Here is an 18,314-nt window from a genome sequence, read left to right as displayed (position 1 = left end):
TATCGCGTATTGCTTAAAAATACTCCGGTAATTGGCCAAGTACATGCACACGTTCACTTGCATAAAATTACACCTCTTCTTCAGAAAGCATAACTTATATGCATATTTTTTTAAATCAAAAAGGATGCATGTAAATGCCAACTTTGCCCCCCCAGAACACCTCTGCTCAGTTTGCATAAAATTACACATGTAATTGGGTTATGTATATCCTTTTACATACAATCTGCCCTGGGCTATTTTAGTATAGCCATTACGAATATAGGAGGGATTTTTTACACGTGGTCATGTGCATGTGTAAAATATCATATACGTACATAAGTAGTGGGGAAAAAAAGTTGCAGTCTAGGGCCTCTTCTTGGTTGGGCTCTGAAATACATGTGCAAGTTAATATTTTGGAAAAGGTATATTTGCACACTTTGCCAAGCTTGTCCAAATACTTTTACACCAGCCAACTGAGTCACGCAATTGAAATCAGACATGTCTTTTGTCTGCAGTTTTTGGGTAGGAGATCTATGTGAAGTGCTAGAGGGTCTAGGTGAACTGGTGGTGGTATTGACAAACCAATGAGTCCAAGTACACGCACAACTATTTTCAGAACAGTATACATGCATAATTTACAATGTACCTCCACATTTAATTCTATATTACATGTGAATTGTTAGTTATTTTCTGTGTAAAATATATGTATGGATTTTTTTAATAGATTTAGAATGTATATGTGTTCCTGCATTACAAATATACACACATACTGAAACATAAGTGTGTATTTTTGGAGCAGAAATATGCAGTAGTTTATAAACTGAGTGGCCCCTGCCACACAGAATCTAAATACTAGCATAAATCTCCAAAGACCTATGTATACTCTCCAGTTGTTTACTGTAGACAGTTTTGAAAGTTGGACTCATAAAACTGGGTTTTATGCACATCAGCTGTTTTCAAAATTACCCCCTTTAACTGATCGCTTTTAAAAGCCCTACACACGCCAAAGCCAGGAGATACACGCATGACTCAGCCCAGCGCGCACAGATTTTAAAAAGCGTGTGAGTACGTGCATATCTCCCGGTACATGCACAAATCATAAAGTTAAAAAAAAAGTGGTAGGGCATGAGCAGGCCGAGTCTGTTACATGAAGTCTGAGCATGCTGGGGTCCCCTACCATGTAACTTTACTTTTGCTATGTTTAGCATGTAAGTATTAAAATAAAATAAACTAGGCTAGGCAGTGGAATTTTAAGGGTCGGCACTAACAGGTTAAAAAGGAGGCAAGTTAGCTAGGGGGTTTAGGAAGTCCTCTCCTTTACTGGGGCAAATTGGGAATGAACTGGGGAAACAGATAATTGTGTCGGCACGCGTATCTACTGAAATCCCCCCCACTTACACGATCAAGGCAACATTTGCACGCACACGTCGATATAAAAGTGCACACGTGTGCATATAGCTGCTTTTATAACAGGCACACATATATGCGAATATACGCATGTTATACAATCGCCACGTCCATATACACGAGCCAGCAAACGCACGCACGTGTGCGCCCACGTGCAGGTCTTAAAATTCACCTCTAAGTGTGTAAATTACCTTGCAAGCATTTTAATGCAAAACCATGGAAAACATTAGTTGTTAGTGCAGCAAAAAATATATATGCTCATTCCTTAGCAGATGCATCAGTGCAAAAAGCTTACCTACCGTTCAGAGATGTAGTTAAGTTTTTGCAGTAACATCCCTAAGTAAAGTATGTGCCTGCTTTACCATTTGCTTCATTTGCATGTCAGCATTGACTATTAGTATGCATGAGAAACACTACGGAGTGAATTTTCAAGAGGTTTTACACATAAAAATAGCATATATGTGCATAAGTAGTATGTACATGTATATATGCTATTTTATAAATGTCAAGAGTACGTACATATTTTCCATTTCATGTGTACATTTTACTGGGGGGAAAAAGGGCAGGCTAAAGGTATTGCAGAGTGTGGTTAAGAAGTATACATGTTAGTTGCTATTTTGTAAGAGATATACGCATTACCGAACTTGTTTGCATACTTTTACATCTGCTAATTGACTCGCCCAAGTGAAATCGGACTTGTCTATTGTCTGCAGTATTTGGGTGGGAGGTTTGAGTGAACTGTTGGGGTTCGAGGTGGCGTGCTAGAGGAATGTAGGTGAACTAGAGAAGGACTGGGTGAACTGGTGATTTCAAGTATGCGCACAAATATTTTCAATATGTATACACGCATACTTCATAAAATACCTGCCTCTCCATACAAATCAGGGTTATTATGCATATGTGATATTTTTTTTGTACCTAAAATATACACGCATTTGTTTATAAAATAGGTAAAGAAAGTATTTTTTTTCCTGCACTGGAAATATTCACACATTCTGAATCATACGGCATGTACTTTCAGAGCAGAAATACGCTGTATTTTATAAATTATGCAGCTCCCACTATAGTTTATATAATACTAGCATTAATCTCTACCCTTCCACTTATTGTGAAAATGCTGTACCATGGGTTTGAAAGTTAGTCTCCCTGTTAATGACCAATGTTAATGCACTTTTATACATTGCATCCTTTGTTTTTTTTTCTCTATTTACTTGACTATATATTTTCCTTGATTTTTACTCTAATTGGACAGTTTGTGTTTAATTAGAATATTGCAGTAGTAGAAAAATAAGATTTAGAAAATATAAATAAAATTTAAAATAAGTGTATAACATGATTAGCCTGGAATAAAACATGCAGTATATTACATTTTTAATTCAACAAAGGAATACTGTTGTGATTGTATGTTGTGTTGGTCAAACACATTGTGCTATTTGTATTTTGTTTTGTTGTTTTCTTTCTTCCTGTGTTTTGCTTGGGTGTTGGGGTTGCTGGGGATTTTGCAGTGTTAGAACTCACCTTTAAATTTGCAAACAGGAGTCGGTTGTATGCCACGCTGGGACCAAACTGGAGGGTTCCGGTTCGGAATTCTCCCAGAAGTCGAAGCTGTGTATACAGGTACAATTAGGTGGTGGGTCTGTCTTTCTTAGCTCACAGTGTTAATCCCTCCCTGAAGTCTGTACGTGTTCCATAATTAGAGCCATGCATCATATTTCCAAAAGTTTTACGCACTGGACATCATTCTATATATTTGTTTTTGCTAGGAGTGTTAAGTGAGAGAAAATCAGGAGCCTATTTAAGCAATGCAATGTCCAATACGATCCCAATATCATGTTCAATATTTTCTTTCATGCCTACGTCCATTCTTAAAGTGAGCAGAGCTGACATTTGAGATTCTGTAATAACACTAAAAAGTTTATATTTTGTCTTTTAAAGTTAGTGTATGTGTTTTCCTGTGATCATATTCATTACCTGCAATAATTAGCCAAGGGAAGTCTAGGGGTTGAGTGAACATGACATTTTCCAACTGTTGTCAAGGTTATTGCTGTATATGTTTTGTGCTCCCTGTTGTAGAAGTACACCCTTATTAGGTAAAATTTCAGCTTACTTGAAAAATAAAATAATAACTTAGTAACTTCAGGATAGGAGATTCAGGTTTCAATTCTTCTGTATTTTGAACACACCTCTTCCACAATTCCCATTACTTCTGGAGGAAAAGTCAACAGTCTTCCCTGATCATGGTCATAGATTGTAAGCTCCTTCCAGATAGGATCTTGTAACCACATGTTTTTTTTTTAAATACATCTTGTGCAGCATTGTGATAGGAGGCTGTAATATAGATGGGTATGATAGTTTCACTACCATTACCACTACCACTAAACCAGTGGTTTAAGACATTGTGATCCTATCACTAGACTAAGCATGATCGTTTCAGTCAGGGTAGGGCAAAAAGGGGCAACCACCCTGGGCCCAGCACTTTGTAAGGCCCCAGGCCATCATGGGAGCCCCATCCCCAACACTATAATTTCCTGTCAGCTTGGGGGTGGAGCCATGCACGTCAGCATTCCAGGGCCCCGCTGTGGATGATTTGTTCCAGACCCCACACCCTGCTATGGTCTATCATGGTTTCAGTGGAGAAAAAAATATTTTGCAATCCAATGATAGAAGAGAAGAGAGAGAGAATTATGTCCATCTAAGGTAAGGCCGTGCTTTATTTCAGGATGAGATCCCTAAGAAATATGAGATCTAAACGTAATAAAATGTTACATTTATCGCTTAATATCTAGGGTTTCTTATTATGAGTTACAGAAAACTGTAATAAATTGTAAGAGATTAAATTAACACGTGTTATCTGTCTCAATCTCTCTCTCTCATTCCAAAGTTTAGATTGGCCTTTCTTTATTACATATATATAGTTATTATGTTATACAATAATTGTAATAAGTGAATATTCCTGTAAATCCAGAGCTTTTCATTTATAAGTTCATGTCAAAAAAGAATTAATACTCTGAACTGATTTGCTAAATGAAATATATTGAAAGCAAAAACAAGTCAAAAGGTATGGACTAAACTTTAACTTGTCCAAATTGCTAAACTCCAAAAGACATATATTGAAGTTTCAGAATCCAAAAATGAGGCTTTCAAAATTAATAATTACTATGGCTAGCAGTCCCCCGACATGGACTGTGTTTCACATAGGCTGCGTTGGGAGGGACATATATCTAAACACACATTCTGAATCATTTTATGAAGGACAAGATAATACAACATGGCAAACATAAGAAAAAGAATATTCAGAAGTGATATCTAAACATTAAAATATCCCTGTTCACATATAGATAATTATTCAAAACATACTTAGGAAACGTCATGTGATTCAACCATAAAAGACAAAAACTCAATGAAAATTAGAAAACTTTTAAGCAGTCTAGCAGCATATATATCTAAAACAAGTGCAGTGTCATATAAATAGCCATACAAACCACAACAGACAAATCATGCCAAAGAACAATCACGAATGCAAACAGTGATCAAAATTTCACATACAAAGAAAATTAGAAAAGGAGTTACGAATGTAAATGGAATATACTATCGTAGCAATTTTCAAAAGCCATTTACCTGAGTTAAGTACATTTACGGGTAGATTTTGAAAGATGCGCACGAGCGTCCATGTGTGTGTGCTTCCGCATGCTACGCGCGTATCTTATAAAATCCGGCATACTTTTGTTCGCGCGCACGTACTTATTTAAGATCTACCTCGTAAAGTGCATTTACACATGTAAAACATAGTTTTAAGCGTGTACATTTTTTGAAAATCAGGTTTTAAATGAGAGCACCCAGAAAAATATGAGGTAGATTTTAAAACCCTTGTGCATGCAAAAACGGCCAAGTATGTGCATAAGTGGGCCACGCGGGAGCTATGCAAATTTTTAATAGCCGGGATGGGCGTGTGTACTTTCTAACAAGAGGAGTTGATTTGTACACTGCAGTCTCTGCCAGCTGCATTGTACAAATCAACTCCTTTTCATCACTTATAAGGTCTAAAATTCTTTAATGATGTCAGTTTTACAATGGATTCCTCGAAATGTGTCTGTAACACCCCCCCTCCTTATCCAAACCCACCTCCCAAAAACTCACCACAAATGTACCCCCCCGCGCGTAATTTTAAAAATCTGCCCCTAAGTGTATGTTTTATAAAACAGTGCGTATCTTTGCGTGTGGCGCGTTTATGGGCACCTGCGCGGCCCTTTTAAAATCTACCCTTGTATGAATAGTAACATTGCAGGTCAAAGCTACTGGATCATTTAAAAAAATCAAATCAAATATCTGTGATTTAAACAAACTCATATAATCGCATATGAAACCTAAGGCAAAAATAAAAATAGTCATGAGAAATATATGAGAAATCCACATATTGCATACATAAATTAAAGCCAAAATAAGGGACCCAATATTCAAAATTTGTTCAGCGCTATTTAGTCAGATAAGCAGGACTTATGCGACTAAGAAGCTTTTTCGAAATTCTTGATACTTTTCCATTGCCAGCTTTATCTCTTGCTTTAAGCAGTTTGTTTAACATAATCTCTGGTTTCCATGTATTTAGATATCATATCTTTCCTTATTTTGGCTTTAATTTTTGTATGCGATATATGGACTTCTCATAAATCTCTTATGACTAATTTTATTTTTGCCTTGACATTTATATTTAACTAGCTGTACCCGGCCACGCATTGCCGTGGCTCAGTCAGGTTTAATTTCACAATGTGCATTAGCTCTGCTCCGGCCATCCCAACTCCCTCCCCCCTTCCCCGGTGGTGGACGGACTGGCTCGGTGACTCTTTTACCCTTTCCTCCTCCTGTGTGTAACTGTCCGGCAGTCCCTACTCCCTTCCCCCTTCCCCAGCGGCAGAGGAACGGGCTGAGCCGTTTCTCGGAGCGGTGATTCGTCTGCCCTTTTCTCCTCCCCTCTGTGACATCCAGCACGAGGCACAGAGCTCTATAGTCCGCACATGTGCGGTAGAGCTGCTCTCTACTGCGCATTTGCGGTTCGATCGATCAGAGATAGCGTGTGTTGCTTTTACGTCCAACAGATGGCGCTGTTTTTCCCAAAAAGCATGTTTTTACCTGTCACAGGTGTGACATCTATATAATATAGGTATATAAAAACACGCACGAAATAGACTGCAACGTTGTGCCAAAATTTGAAAGCAATCGGTGAAGAACTTTTGGAGATTTAAGATTTTGAACAAACGAACATTTACATTTTTATTTATATAGATATATGAGTTTGATTAAATCACAAATATTTTGTTTGATCCTTTTACATGGTCCAGAAGCTTTAACCTATAATGTTAATATTGATATACGGCCTGATTTTAAAAAGCCTATGCACGTGAAAACTGGGAAATATGCTTGTGGCCAGGCCGCACACGCGCTGTGGGCGTTTTCAAAGGCCTCCTGGTACGCGCCAAAGACCAGCGTGAGGTAAAAAGGTGGACCAGGGGTGGAATCTGGGTGGGGCATGGGTAGGCAGGGACAGCAGCATTAAGCGCTGTCCCGCTGAAGCACGCACAGGGATCGGACTGGCACGCACAACCTGTTGCTGCACAGCTGAGTATGTAAGTAGCAAAACAAAATAAAACATAGAGGGGTTTTAGGGGTCAGGGCGGATAGGGGGAAAAGGAGGCAGGTTAGCTAGGGGTTGTAGGAGCGGACTGGGAGGGAACTGGGGAAAGGGCCTATCACATTGCCGTGCGCTTACAAAATTTCCCTCCTTGTGCGCGCTAGCCAGCATAAAATCGGGTGCGCATGTGCGTGTGGGTAGCTGATTTTATAATATGCATGCATCGGCACGCGCATGTTATAAAATCGGCACATCCATGTGTGCACACCAGGAATTGTGGCACATGGACGCCCGTACGTGGGATTAAAAAATTTACCTTATATTTTACTGTGCTCTCTCATTTAAGCACTTTTCAGTAAGGGCCTGATTTTCAAAAGCATTTACATTCTTAAAACTGGGTTTTATATATGTAAATGCACTTTACCCATGTAAGAGGGTCCTTTGAAATTTGCAACAATACATTTCAGTGAATTGTAAATAGGTTTTACCTACATTAAAGGCTGAATTTTAAAAGCACTGTGCGCGGTAAAATTGGGGGTTATAAGCTTGGCCATGTCTTGCACGCACCACAGGCATTTAAGACCGGGCCCAGCCACGCGTGTAACCCCCCAATACACAAAGAAGTGCTAGGCCTGCAAAAAGGGGTGGGCTGGTACAAGCGCCATTAGATGCTGTCCTGAGGAAGCATGCACCAGCAGCCGGCCAGCGCATGGAATTTACTTCTGCTCCAGAAGAGCAGTAAGTATTAAAAAAAAATAAAAATTGGGTATAGGTAAGATACGTATAGGGGTCAGGGAGGAGAGGGGAAGAGGTAGGAAGGATAGGGTTAGGGAAGTTCCCTCCCAGTCGCTCTTTAATTGGAGCGGAATGGGAGGGAACTGGGAAAAAGGCCGACCCATCCATACATGCGTGCACCGATTATAAAATCAGGCACACATGTGTGCACGGATATTGCATTTTATAATATGCGCGTGGCAATGCTTACAAGTTTTCTGCTTGTCGGTGAGTTTTTAGGTTTTTTTTGTTGAATCACATTGGGGTTGATTTTGAAAGCTTGCGCGTGGGCGTACATGTGTGCGTGCTACCCGGCGTGCACACGTACACCTGATTTTATAACATGCGCATGCAGGCGCGCACATGATATAGAACACAGGGTCTGCATGCGCAAGGAGGTGCACAATTATGCACCTTGCACGTGCCGAGCCCGCTCTGAGCCTCGCTACCTTCCCCTTTTCCCTCCCAGGCCACTCCGAAATCGGAGCGGCCTCAGAGAACTTTCCTACCCCACCCCACCTTTGATGACTTCTTTTTTTTTTTGTTTCTAAACTTACTTCATCCCTGGGGCTGAAGTAAGTTGCGCGCGCCGGCCAACTGCCGGCACGTGATCCCCAGCACAGCAGCAAATATGGCCACTGTGCCATGAGCCTGACCCCGCCCCTTCCCCCTCCTCTTTTTGCAAGCCCCAGGACTTACACACGTCCCCGGGCCTTTTTAAAATAGGGCCAGCGTGCATAACCCTTTCAAAATCCGGCCCATTATGGGATAGATTTTAAAAGCTTACATGTGGGCGTACATGTGCGCACGCTACCTGGCACATGTACACATGATTTCCTAGATGTAGCAGATGGACTCAGGACCAATGGGGTATAGTGTACTCCTGATAGCAGTTGGAGATGGATCAATCTGACGTCAGCCCCTAGTACATATACCCTTGCAGGAAGTGCAGCTCTTCAGTATTTTCTGTCTCCATAGCAGTTAGGGACTATCTGCATGCTCTCACAGCATTAGAACAAATTCAACGGAGGAAACCCAAATTCGGAAGAAAACCTACCTCTAAAGATGAGCCCCACTCTCCTGCGGTGGCACGCATTGGGTCCCTCCCCCAGTTGAGAATTCCCGAGGTGATTTCCATGGTCCCTCGGAAGTAAGCCTCGGTCCAGCAGCCGATTCGCGGCGAGGACCTAGCCCCCAATCTTGGGTGCGGCTGAGAGGCAGCGGGTGCACCCTCGAGCGCGGCGGTGAAGGTATTTTCCCTCTCCCCCCGCAGCCGGAGACCGCCTGGAACAAAACCGGGAAGCGCCGAAGACAAGGTAAGGTAGAAATCTTCAGCATAGACTCTGGTCTCCGAGGTTCGAGGAATCGCACAGGTCGCCGGCCAGGACCAGTGCCACCGGGTTGATCCGCCCTAGCAGGGCCAGGTCCCAGTTAGTTCCAAGGGTCTTCCCACATGGAGACCTTCCAAGGTGGTTGCCATATTGCCCGCGTGGTCGCCATCGCCATCTTGGCCCTATTCGCCGCTCTGTCCGCCGTCTTGATCCGGGCGCACAAGGCTAGCTAGGCGCACAAAATACATGTGCGCATAAAGTTACAGGCACAAGAGTCATGCGCAGAAGTTATATGTGCAGCGCGCGACTATTGGGCTGAGCGCATACCTGCGACTTGGGCACACAGCTACGCGCACAACCCACACGCACATCTTAGACGCGCCAGAGTGCACAAGGGTTTTTGCGCCTATAGCCATAGCACTTCGGGAACGGAGATAAAGGCTCAAGGCCTCTGCCCAGCATGCCATATCAGAACTGCACAAAGCGAAGAGGCCAACGCCCTGTGCGCCCAGTGCGAGGAGGCCCTGGGAGATCCAGTCCAGGGCCAGTCCCACCCAGGGCAGAGTACTAGCTCCTCAGTGAGTACCCCGGACCTAGAAAATTCCAGCAGGACACCCCCTCAAACGGGGACCCCCAGGGACTCAACACCCCTTAGCTTGGACCCAGCCTCTATCTCATGGGTGGAATTCTTCAAAGGGCTACACACCTTCGTCCACATGCAGACGGAGCCTCCGGCTAAACAGCCACAGCCTCCACCAGATGACCTTTATGCCCCAGGCCCCTCTAGGCCTAGACAAATGTGTCTAACGCCCAGAAGTCCCACCTATGGGGACACGGACAACTCTGAAGAGGAAGCAGAGCCCCTAGAAGAGGGGGAACTCCCCCTGGGGACAGAACCTCACTGAACCATGAGACTCTTCTTCACCAAGGACGAGCTCCCAGACCTGGTCATCCACAGCCTGAAGGAGCTCACTATCCCGGGCACAAGTGCTTCAGGGGAGCCTAAGACAAATCCCCTGCTAGAGGGCCTCCGCCAGACCTCCCGCTATTTCCCTCTGTTACAAGCCGTCCAGCAGCTAATTGACCTGGAATGGAGTGCTCCAGCGTCCACATTCAAAGGGGGATGAGCTATGGCAGCCATGTACCCCCTGGACCCGGCAGCCAAAGACCTTCTGACATGCCCAAAAATGGATGCCATGGTCTGTGCGGTCTCGAAGCGCACTACTATCCCAGTGGAGGGAGGAGCAGCACTCAAAGATGCTCATGACCGGCGTCTGGAATCCATCCTTAAACAGTCCTTTGACGTCGCCGCTATGTCCCTACAAATAGCGGCCTGCTGCACCCGTAGTGACACGTGCCTGCCTATCTCAGACCAGGAGCTACACCCCTGGGGAGACCATGGATCCAGCAGTATCATTCCTTGCGGACGCTGCTTCCGATCTGATGCGCACAGCGGCCAGAGGAGTGTCATCAGCTGTGGCTGCCAGGAGACAACTCTGGCTCCGAAGCTGGTCGGCCGACGCATCTTCCAAAACGCGTCTCACAAGGATGCCCTTCAAAGGATCCCTCCTGTTCGGCAGCGAATTAGAGAAACTGGCCAACAAATGGGGCGAGTCCCCATTGCCACAAGTACCGGAGGACAGGAATAAGAGAAACCAGCGACCCTTCCCCCGGTCCTCCAGGGGCAGAGGTTCACAGCGCTTCAATCCATACAGAAGCAACTATCAAGCGCCCCACCCTACGGGCAGGAACCAGTCCTTTCAGAACAAGCACAACAAGAGGGGAACCAGCTCTGGTTCAGGCCCCAGCCGCACCCCACAATGAGATTCAGCCAACTCGTCCAAGGGAAGAAGCCATAGGGGGCAGACTAGCCCTATTCTACCACAGATGGGTCGAGATAACTTCAGACAAGTGAGTCCTAGCCATCATTCGAGAGGAGTACTACCTGGATTTCCTACGAACCCCTCCGGACAAGTTTGTGGAATCCCCCTGCCACAACCTCTCCAAGAGGGTGACAGTGGTAGCTACACTGACCAGACTACTGGCCCTCGAGGCCATAACCCCAGTGCCTCCACAAGAAATAAATACTGGGCATTATTTCATTTATTTTATCGTCCCCAAGAAAGAGGGGACGTTCAGGCCCATCCTAGACCTCAAGTCGGTCAACCGCCACATGAGGATTCCCCGCTTCCGCATGGAAATCCTACGCTCTGTAATAAGGGCGATACAACCGGGAGAGTTTCTCACATCCCTGGATCTTTTGGAGGCCTACCTACACATCCCAATTCATCAAGAACACCAGCGCTTCCTACACTTCAAAATCCTGGACCGTCACTACCAGTTCTGGGCACTACCTATCGGGTTAGCCACAACACCCCGGACGTTCACCAAGATCATAGTGGTGGTGGCGGCAACACTGAGGAAGGAAGGAATTCTCGTACACCATTACCTAAACGATTGGCTGATCGGGGCGAAATACCCAGAGAAAAGCCGCCAAGCAACCAACAGAGTCAAAACTCTACTGGAGAGCCTCAGATGGGTGGTCAACACAAACAAAAGTTGTCTGCATCCCTCACAGTCTCTAGAATATCTAGGAGTCCGATTCGACACCAAAGACGACAAGGTCAGCCTGACTCCCACAAGGAGATCAAAACAGAGGAACCGGTTACAAATCCTGCTGAGCGAACCTCGCCCCACAGCATGGGATTACCTACAAGTCCTCGGTCTGATGGCATCCACACTGGAAGTAGTGCCATGGGCGCGAGCTCACATGAAACCCCTAGAGCGCTCACTTCTATCGCGATGGAATCCACTGTCTCAGAACTACGCCGTACGTCTATCCCTACCGGGCAGAGTCCAGACCCAGCTACGATGGTGGCTGCAGGTCAGCCACCTGAACCAGGGAACAAGACTATCTTCACCAACCTGGACCCTGCTCACCACAGATGCCAGCCTACGAGGATGGGGAGCACACTGCGAGGAGCTCACCGCCCAAGGGCAATGGAACGCAAAAGAGTCGGTATGGAATATCAACTGCCTAGAAGCGCGGGCGGTCAGACTAGCCTGCCTACGATTCGCTCACAGACTCAGAGACAAAGTGGTCAGAGTAATGTCGGACAACGCCACAACAGTGGCCTACATCAACCATCAGGGGGGAACCAGAAGCCAACAGGTGTCTCTGGAAATAGACCCCCTAATGTCGTGGGCAGAAGTAAACCTCCAGGAGATCTCAGCCGTCCACATCGCCGGGAAAGACAACATCACGACGGACTACCTCAGCAGAGAAAGTCTAGACCCAGGAGAATGGAAGCTGTTGTCCGCAGTGTTCCAAATGATAGTGAGCAGGTGGGGGACACCAGACATGCACCTTCTGGCAAACCGGACCAACGCCCAGGTACCCAGGTACTTCAGCCGCAGGCGGGAACCTCAGTCCCAGGGGATTGATGCCCTGGTACAGATCTGGCCACAGGGGACCTTTATTATACGCCTTCCTGCCGTGTCCCCTATTGGGCGCAATCATTCACAAGATACAGCTACACAGGCGACTAGTACGTCTGGTGACCCTGGACTGGCCAAGAAGACCGTGGTACGCAGACATGAGAAGACTACTGGCAGGGACCCCCCTGCCACTGCCTCCACACAGAGACCTGCTTCAACAAGGACCGATCCTCCACGAGGATCCAGCTCAATTCTCTCTTATGGCCTGGCCATTGAGAGGGCTCACCTGAGAAAGAACGGATACTCGGGGGCTGTAATCGGCACCCTACTCAGAGCACGCAAGTTCTCCACATCTTTAACGTACATAAGGATTTGGAGAGTATTCGAAGCCTGGTGCGAAGATCATGACATCATACCACGCTAAATTAAAGTTCCCGTGATCCTGGAATTCCTGCAGAACGGACTACAGAAGGGTCTGTCCCTCAACTCCATCAAAGTACAGGTGGCCGCATTGTCATGCTACGGCTCCAAGAGCGAGGGCGACAGCATAGCTTCTCACCCGGATGTTTCATGCTTCCTGGAAGGAGTCAAACACATCCGCCCGCCGCTAAAGTGGCCAGTACCTCTTTGGAATCTCAACCTGGTCCTGGATTTTCTAGCAGGAGCCTCCTTCAGGCCCCTTTGAGGTCTGTCCCTCCGCCTGTTAACTTTAAAGACTGCATTCCTGCTGGCAGTTTGTTCAGCCCGCTGCATTTCGGAACTAAGCATTCCCGGACCCCACTTAATCTCTCTTCATATCTTTATATCTAGCTCAGTCATCCTAGCTTCAGAAATATACAATCATCCTTACTGATGTTATTCTTTCCTTTCATTTCTCTCTTCACCCAGTTCAATATGCCCTGTTATTTGTAACTATTTTTCGCTGCACTTAAGTTAAAGTTTTGAAGTTATTGTGCACCCCTGTTCAGATGTAAACCAGCATGATGTGATTGTATCATGAATGCCGGTATATTTATTTATTTATTTATTTTTAGTTTTTATAAACCGACGCTCCTGTATAATATACACATCGCACCGGTGTACAATGAAACAAAACTGTCACCTCGGGGGCTTACATTTAACAAATAACATTATATAAAAAACCTAAATAAAATAAACTACAAGCACTGTCCTGCCATGAGCTGTTCCTCAGGCTCACCCCAGGAACCATCCAGATACGCACGGTCCCTTCGTTCCTTCCCAAAGTGGTGTCACACTTCCATCTTAACCAAACCATCTCGCTACCATCACCGGATGAGTTGAAGAATTCGGAAAAAGCTCGTAGTCTATGCCACCTCAACATCTGCAGACTCCTATCCAGATACCTGGAAATGTCGGAACCCGTATGAAAAATGGACCACCTATTTGTTCTTCACAGTGGGAAGAGACAAGGGGAAGCGGCCTCGCGGGCAACCATAGCCCACTGGATCAAGGAAGTCATCAAGGTGGCCTACGTAGAAGCAGGCAAGCCGCCACCTCTACAGGTCAAGGCCCATTCTACTAGAACCCAGGCAGTGTCCTGGGCAGAAACCAGAATGCTGTCACCCGCCGAGATTTGCAGGGCGGCAACATGGTCCTCCATCCACACCTTCTCCAGATTCTACCACCTGAATGTTAAGGCTCGGGAGGACACGGCATTTGCAAGGGCAGTACTAAGTGGGTCACAGGCAGCCTCCCACCCGGTTCGGGAGTAGCTTTTATACATCCCATTGGTCCTGAGTCTATCTGCTGCATGCTAGGAAATGGAGAAATTACTTACCTGATAATTTCATTTTCCTTAGTGTAGACAGATGGACTCAGCATCCCACCCTTGGCTGCCGTTACTCATGGAATTTTGAATGATTCAAGGGTAAGCCATGTTTCCATTCACTTAGGATATCCACCCTACCGGGTGTTGACGCTTTCCGGTTGAGTACACTGGTGGCCTCCAGCTACAGCCAATTCAACCAGATCAAGTTAATCAAGTTATAAAGTTTAACCCAGTTATGAAGTTATTCAAGTTAATCAAATTAGTCAATCACACATATATCCACAATGCTTTTCAAGGAGAATACTGAAGAGCTGCACTTCCTGCAGGGGTATATGTACTAGGGGCTGACGTCAGATTGAAATCTGATCCGTCTCCAACTGCTATAAGGAGTACACTATACCCCATTGCTCCTGAGTCCATCTGTCTACACTAAGGAAAACAAAATTTATCAGGTAAGTAATTTCTCCATTTTATAATATAAAATCCGGGGTTGGCGCACGCAAGGGGGTGCAAAATTGTGCACCGCCTTGCGCGCACTGCCTTCCCCCTTTCCCTCCCAGGCCGAAATCGGAGCGGCCTCTGAGGGATCTTTCCTACTCCCCCACCCCTCCTGCCCTTCCCCTACCTCCCCCGCCCTTCCCCCAGCTTTGATGATTTCTTTTTTTCTCTCGAAACTTACTTCAGCCCTGTCAGTGCGCGATCCACAGCACAAAGGCATATATGGCCACTGTGCCAGGAGCCTGACCCCATCCCCACCATGCCCCGCCCCCTCCCCGTTACTTTTTGCAAACACCAGGACTTACACATGTCCTGGGGCTTTACGCACGTCACCGGGCCTTTTAAAATAGGCCCGGCGCGCGTAACACTTTTAAAATCCGGCTCTATGTTTCCTAAGTATTTTTTGAACAGTTATCTTTATACTTGAGTAGAGTTAATATTTTTATGTTTATATGTCACCTCTGAATATTCTTTCATCCTATGTTGTCTTTTATTAAATGTTTATGTTTTCATTTTAGATATATGTCCCTCTTGATGCAGCCTATGTGAAGCACGATCTGTTTCAGGGGACCACTAGCCATTGTAATTGTTAACTGTGAAGGCCTCATTTTTGGATTCTAAAACATCAATAAAAGAATTTGGGGTTTAGTAATTTGGACAAGTTTAATTTTATTCCGCTCCTTTTGTCTTGTAGGCCATATATTGGAGGTGTGTCCTTGACCACTCAATTGACTGTTGTCTTTATTTTGAAAGAAATACATTTTTCTCTGGTTGATTTTAATATGAGATGAACTTAAAACTGGAGCTGGAACAAATCATTCAACATTAATCAGAAACCTACCTTCAAAGCTACAATTTGGGAATCATTGGATTGAATTTCAAAAGTCAAATTATAGACTTGAGATTTCTAGTCAGGAGTAGAAATGTGAAGGCCTAGAAAATTTTAGAAAAAAATGTTTTCCCCAATTTTTCTGCTTCTGGCCTTGGGAGTAAAAAACGTGAAACAGAAAAAACCCCGCTTCATTCAAATTTTTTTGTTTCTTCCCCAAAATTGTATTTCTCTAATCAGGAAGTTTGCTTCTTACTATCTGCAGAGTGCAGATTTTGATTTCCATTCTACAAATGGATGAAATAATAATCAGAAGTGGTCAGAATGAATTATTTCCACCCCCTGACATTGTGCTCTCTCTGGGGTAGATTTTATAAATTTACGCGCACGAACAAAAGTACACTGGATTTTATAAGATACGCACGTAGCCGCGCGTATCTTATAAAATCCGGGGTCGGTGCGCGCAAGGGGGTGCACATTTGTGCAACCTGCGTGTGCCGAGCCCGGCGCGCGCTGCCTGTTCCCTCCGCCTCCCCTCACCTTCCCCTACCTAACCCACCCCCCCCCCCGGCCCTATCTAACCCCCCTATCTTTGTTGGCAGATTTACGCCTGCCAGCGGGCTGCTGGCACGCCATTACCCCGACCCGGGGGCTGGTCCGGAGGCCTCGACCACTTCCTCGGCCCTATGCGCGCCGAGCCTATGCAAAATAGGCTCGGCGCGCATAGGGGCCTTTTAAGAGGGTTACGCGCATAACTTATGCGCGTAACCCTTTTAAAATCCGGCCCAAAACACATTAAAAAAACCTAGTGAAATCAAACAATGTGACAAAATCTCAAGTCTCCACCACAAATCAATGGATTGGAAAAGTCAACTCTGCCTAAAAAATATTTGGCAGCATTTGCCACATCCCATGATAGGATGGGGAAAGAAGGCAGTATGACACCCTTAGCATTACAAAAATGATAGCCATCCATTCCCAGCAAATGAGCAGCATTCTCTACTTAGTTACCATTAAAAATTAATTCATTGCAAGCACCGTAACTAGTGCACAGGATATATACTCCCCCTCAGCTCCTATTAACGGATGGTGGGTTTCAGTATGTAAATCACCTGCAAGGAATACTTCTGGAATCAAATTAGCTGGTGTATTTTCTTTTTCATGTGCGTTATGGTGAGAGTCCGTTATTTTTTAAGTTCCTTTCTTCTAACTTTCATAGGGCTCTGAGTTGTACTCCTGAAGAAAAAAAATGAAATATATTCCAATATTTGAAAAAGTTCAGACATGCCAGAGGCGCCACCCTGAGGCAGAAAAAGAAAGCTTTTATTAAATTCAAAATGTTTACAAGAAATATTTTGCCCTCCTTGATTTACCATAAAATCTTTCTCCAAAGCTCTTACTAAAGACTAAAAAAAGATGGAAATCCGTGATTTAATTAACATTTAAAAAATGAATAGAGCTTCAGTTAAAATGAGTTTGGAAGGGGTTTTTTCTCCCAGGAAATGCTTACTAGTCTCAGAGGATAGAAGTAATTAACTTACAAATATTATGGGGTTTTCTTTAAAAATATAAGTATTACCAAAATGTTGACGCCTACATATATAAAACAGAGGTTTTTCATTTTTTAAAACATAGCCCATTTTTTCTGGGATAAACCCCTTTACTAGAGAGTAACCCATGAAAAGACTGTAGGAAAAATGGCACCTTCACAATCTTCACAAATTGGTTAGATTCATTTAACAATATGGCATTTAATAACAGAAAAGGGATCGGAAAACATTTTCTTCTGGTGTGATAAGAAATAATTACAGGATTCACTGGATATAGTTAAATTATTTAGATCTATAGTTTTGACTACATATGCTTTCTGAGAGTAATTTTAGAGCTGTGTGCAGTGGGGTAAAGTCTGTGCATACATTTAGGGGTAGATTTTAAAAGGTTGCACGCGGGCATACATGTGCGCGCGCTACACGGCACGCACACATGTATGTCCGATTTTATAACATGCGCACACAGGCGCGCGCATGTTATAAAATCCGGGGTTGGCACACGCAAGGGGGTGCACAATTGTGCACCTTGCGTGCACCGAGCCGTGCTGCCTTCCCCCGTTCCCTCCCCCCTAGCCTGACCTTCCCACCCCTTCCCCTAACCATTCCCTCCCCCTAGCCCTACTCTAACCCCTCCCTGACTTTTATCTTACCTTTTGCACCTGCCAGCAGGCAATCCTCCAACACAGCGGTAATGGCCGCTGTGTCGGAGGCCTCTGGCCCCGCCCCCGAACCACCCCCGAACCACCCCGCACATTCCTCACCCCCTCCCCTTTTTGGAAGTCCCAGGACTTATGCATGTCGCCGGGCCTTTTTTAAATAGGCCTGGCGCACGTAAATCTTCCAGATTTGCGTGCGTAACCTTTTTAAAATCCAGCCGTTACTGTACAGACTTTACCCCAAATTTTCAAAATAGACCTATGTAATTAAGTTTGCTTGGAAAATTCCCAGGTAAGTGATCTGGACCATGCAGAAAGATATGCCTGCTCTGTCAAGAGCGTTGCTTGTGTGGGTAAATTTGCATGTATACTTTTTAAAAGACAAATATAACCCTTTCTTGGATGAGGCACGTGAAGTATGAAAGGATCAGGCACCTATG

At 44.9% G+C, this 18,314-nt stretch overlaps 1 protein-coding gene across 8 annotated transcripts in view; it reads left to right on the top strand.

Moving 5' to 3' along the window:
- Positions 1-18,314, top strand: part of RALGPS1 (Ral GEF with PH domain and SH3 binding motif 1) — a 965,034-nt gene that overhangs the window by 885,406 nt on the left and 61,314 nt on the right. For 6 of the 8 annotated variants that reach the window (XM_029614240.1, XM_029614237.1, XM_029614232.1 and 3 more), the window contains one exon: positions 2,923-3,003. The exons of the other annotated variants lie outside the window; for them this stretch is intronic. In XM_029614240.1, coding sequence (XP_029470100.1) covers positions 2,923-3,003 — 81 coding nt within the window. The remainder of the gene's footprint in view (positions 1-2,922; positions 3,004-18,314) is intronic. 8 annotated transcript variants of the gene reach the window in all.

Source organism: Rhinatrema bivittatum, chromosome 8 (assembly GCF_901001135.1).
Source record: "Rhinatrema bivittatum chromosome 8, aRhiBiv1.1, whole genome shotgun sequence".
NCBI lineage: Eukaryota > Metazoa > Chordata > Amphibia > Gymnophiona > Rhinatrematidae > Rhinatrema > Rhinatrema bivittatum.
Note: the sequence above shows the minus strand (reverse complement) of the source record. Positions and strands in the feature narration are given on the sequence as shown.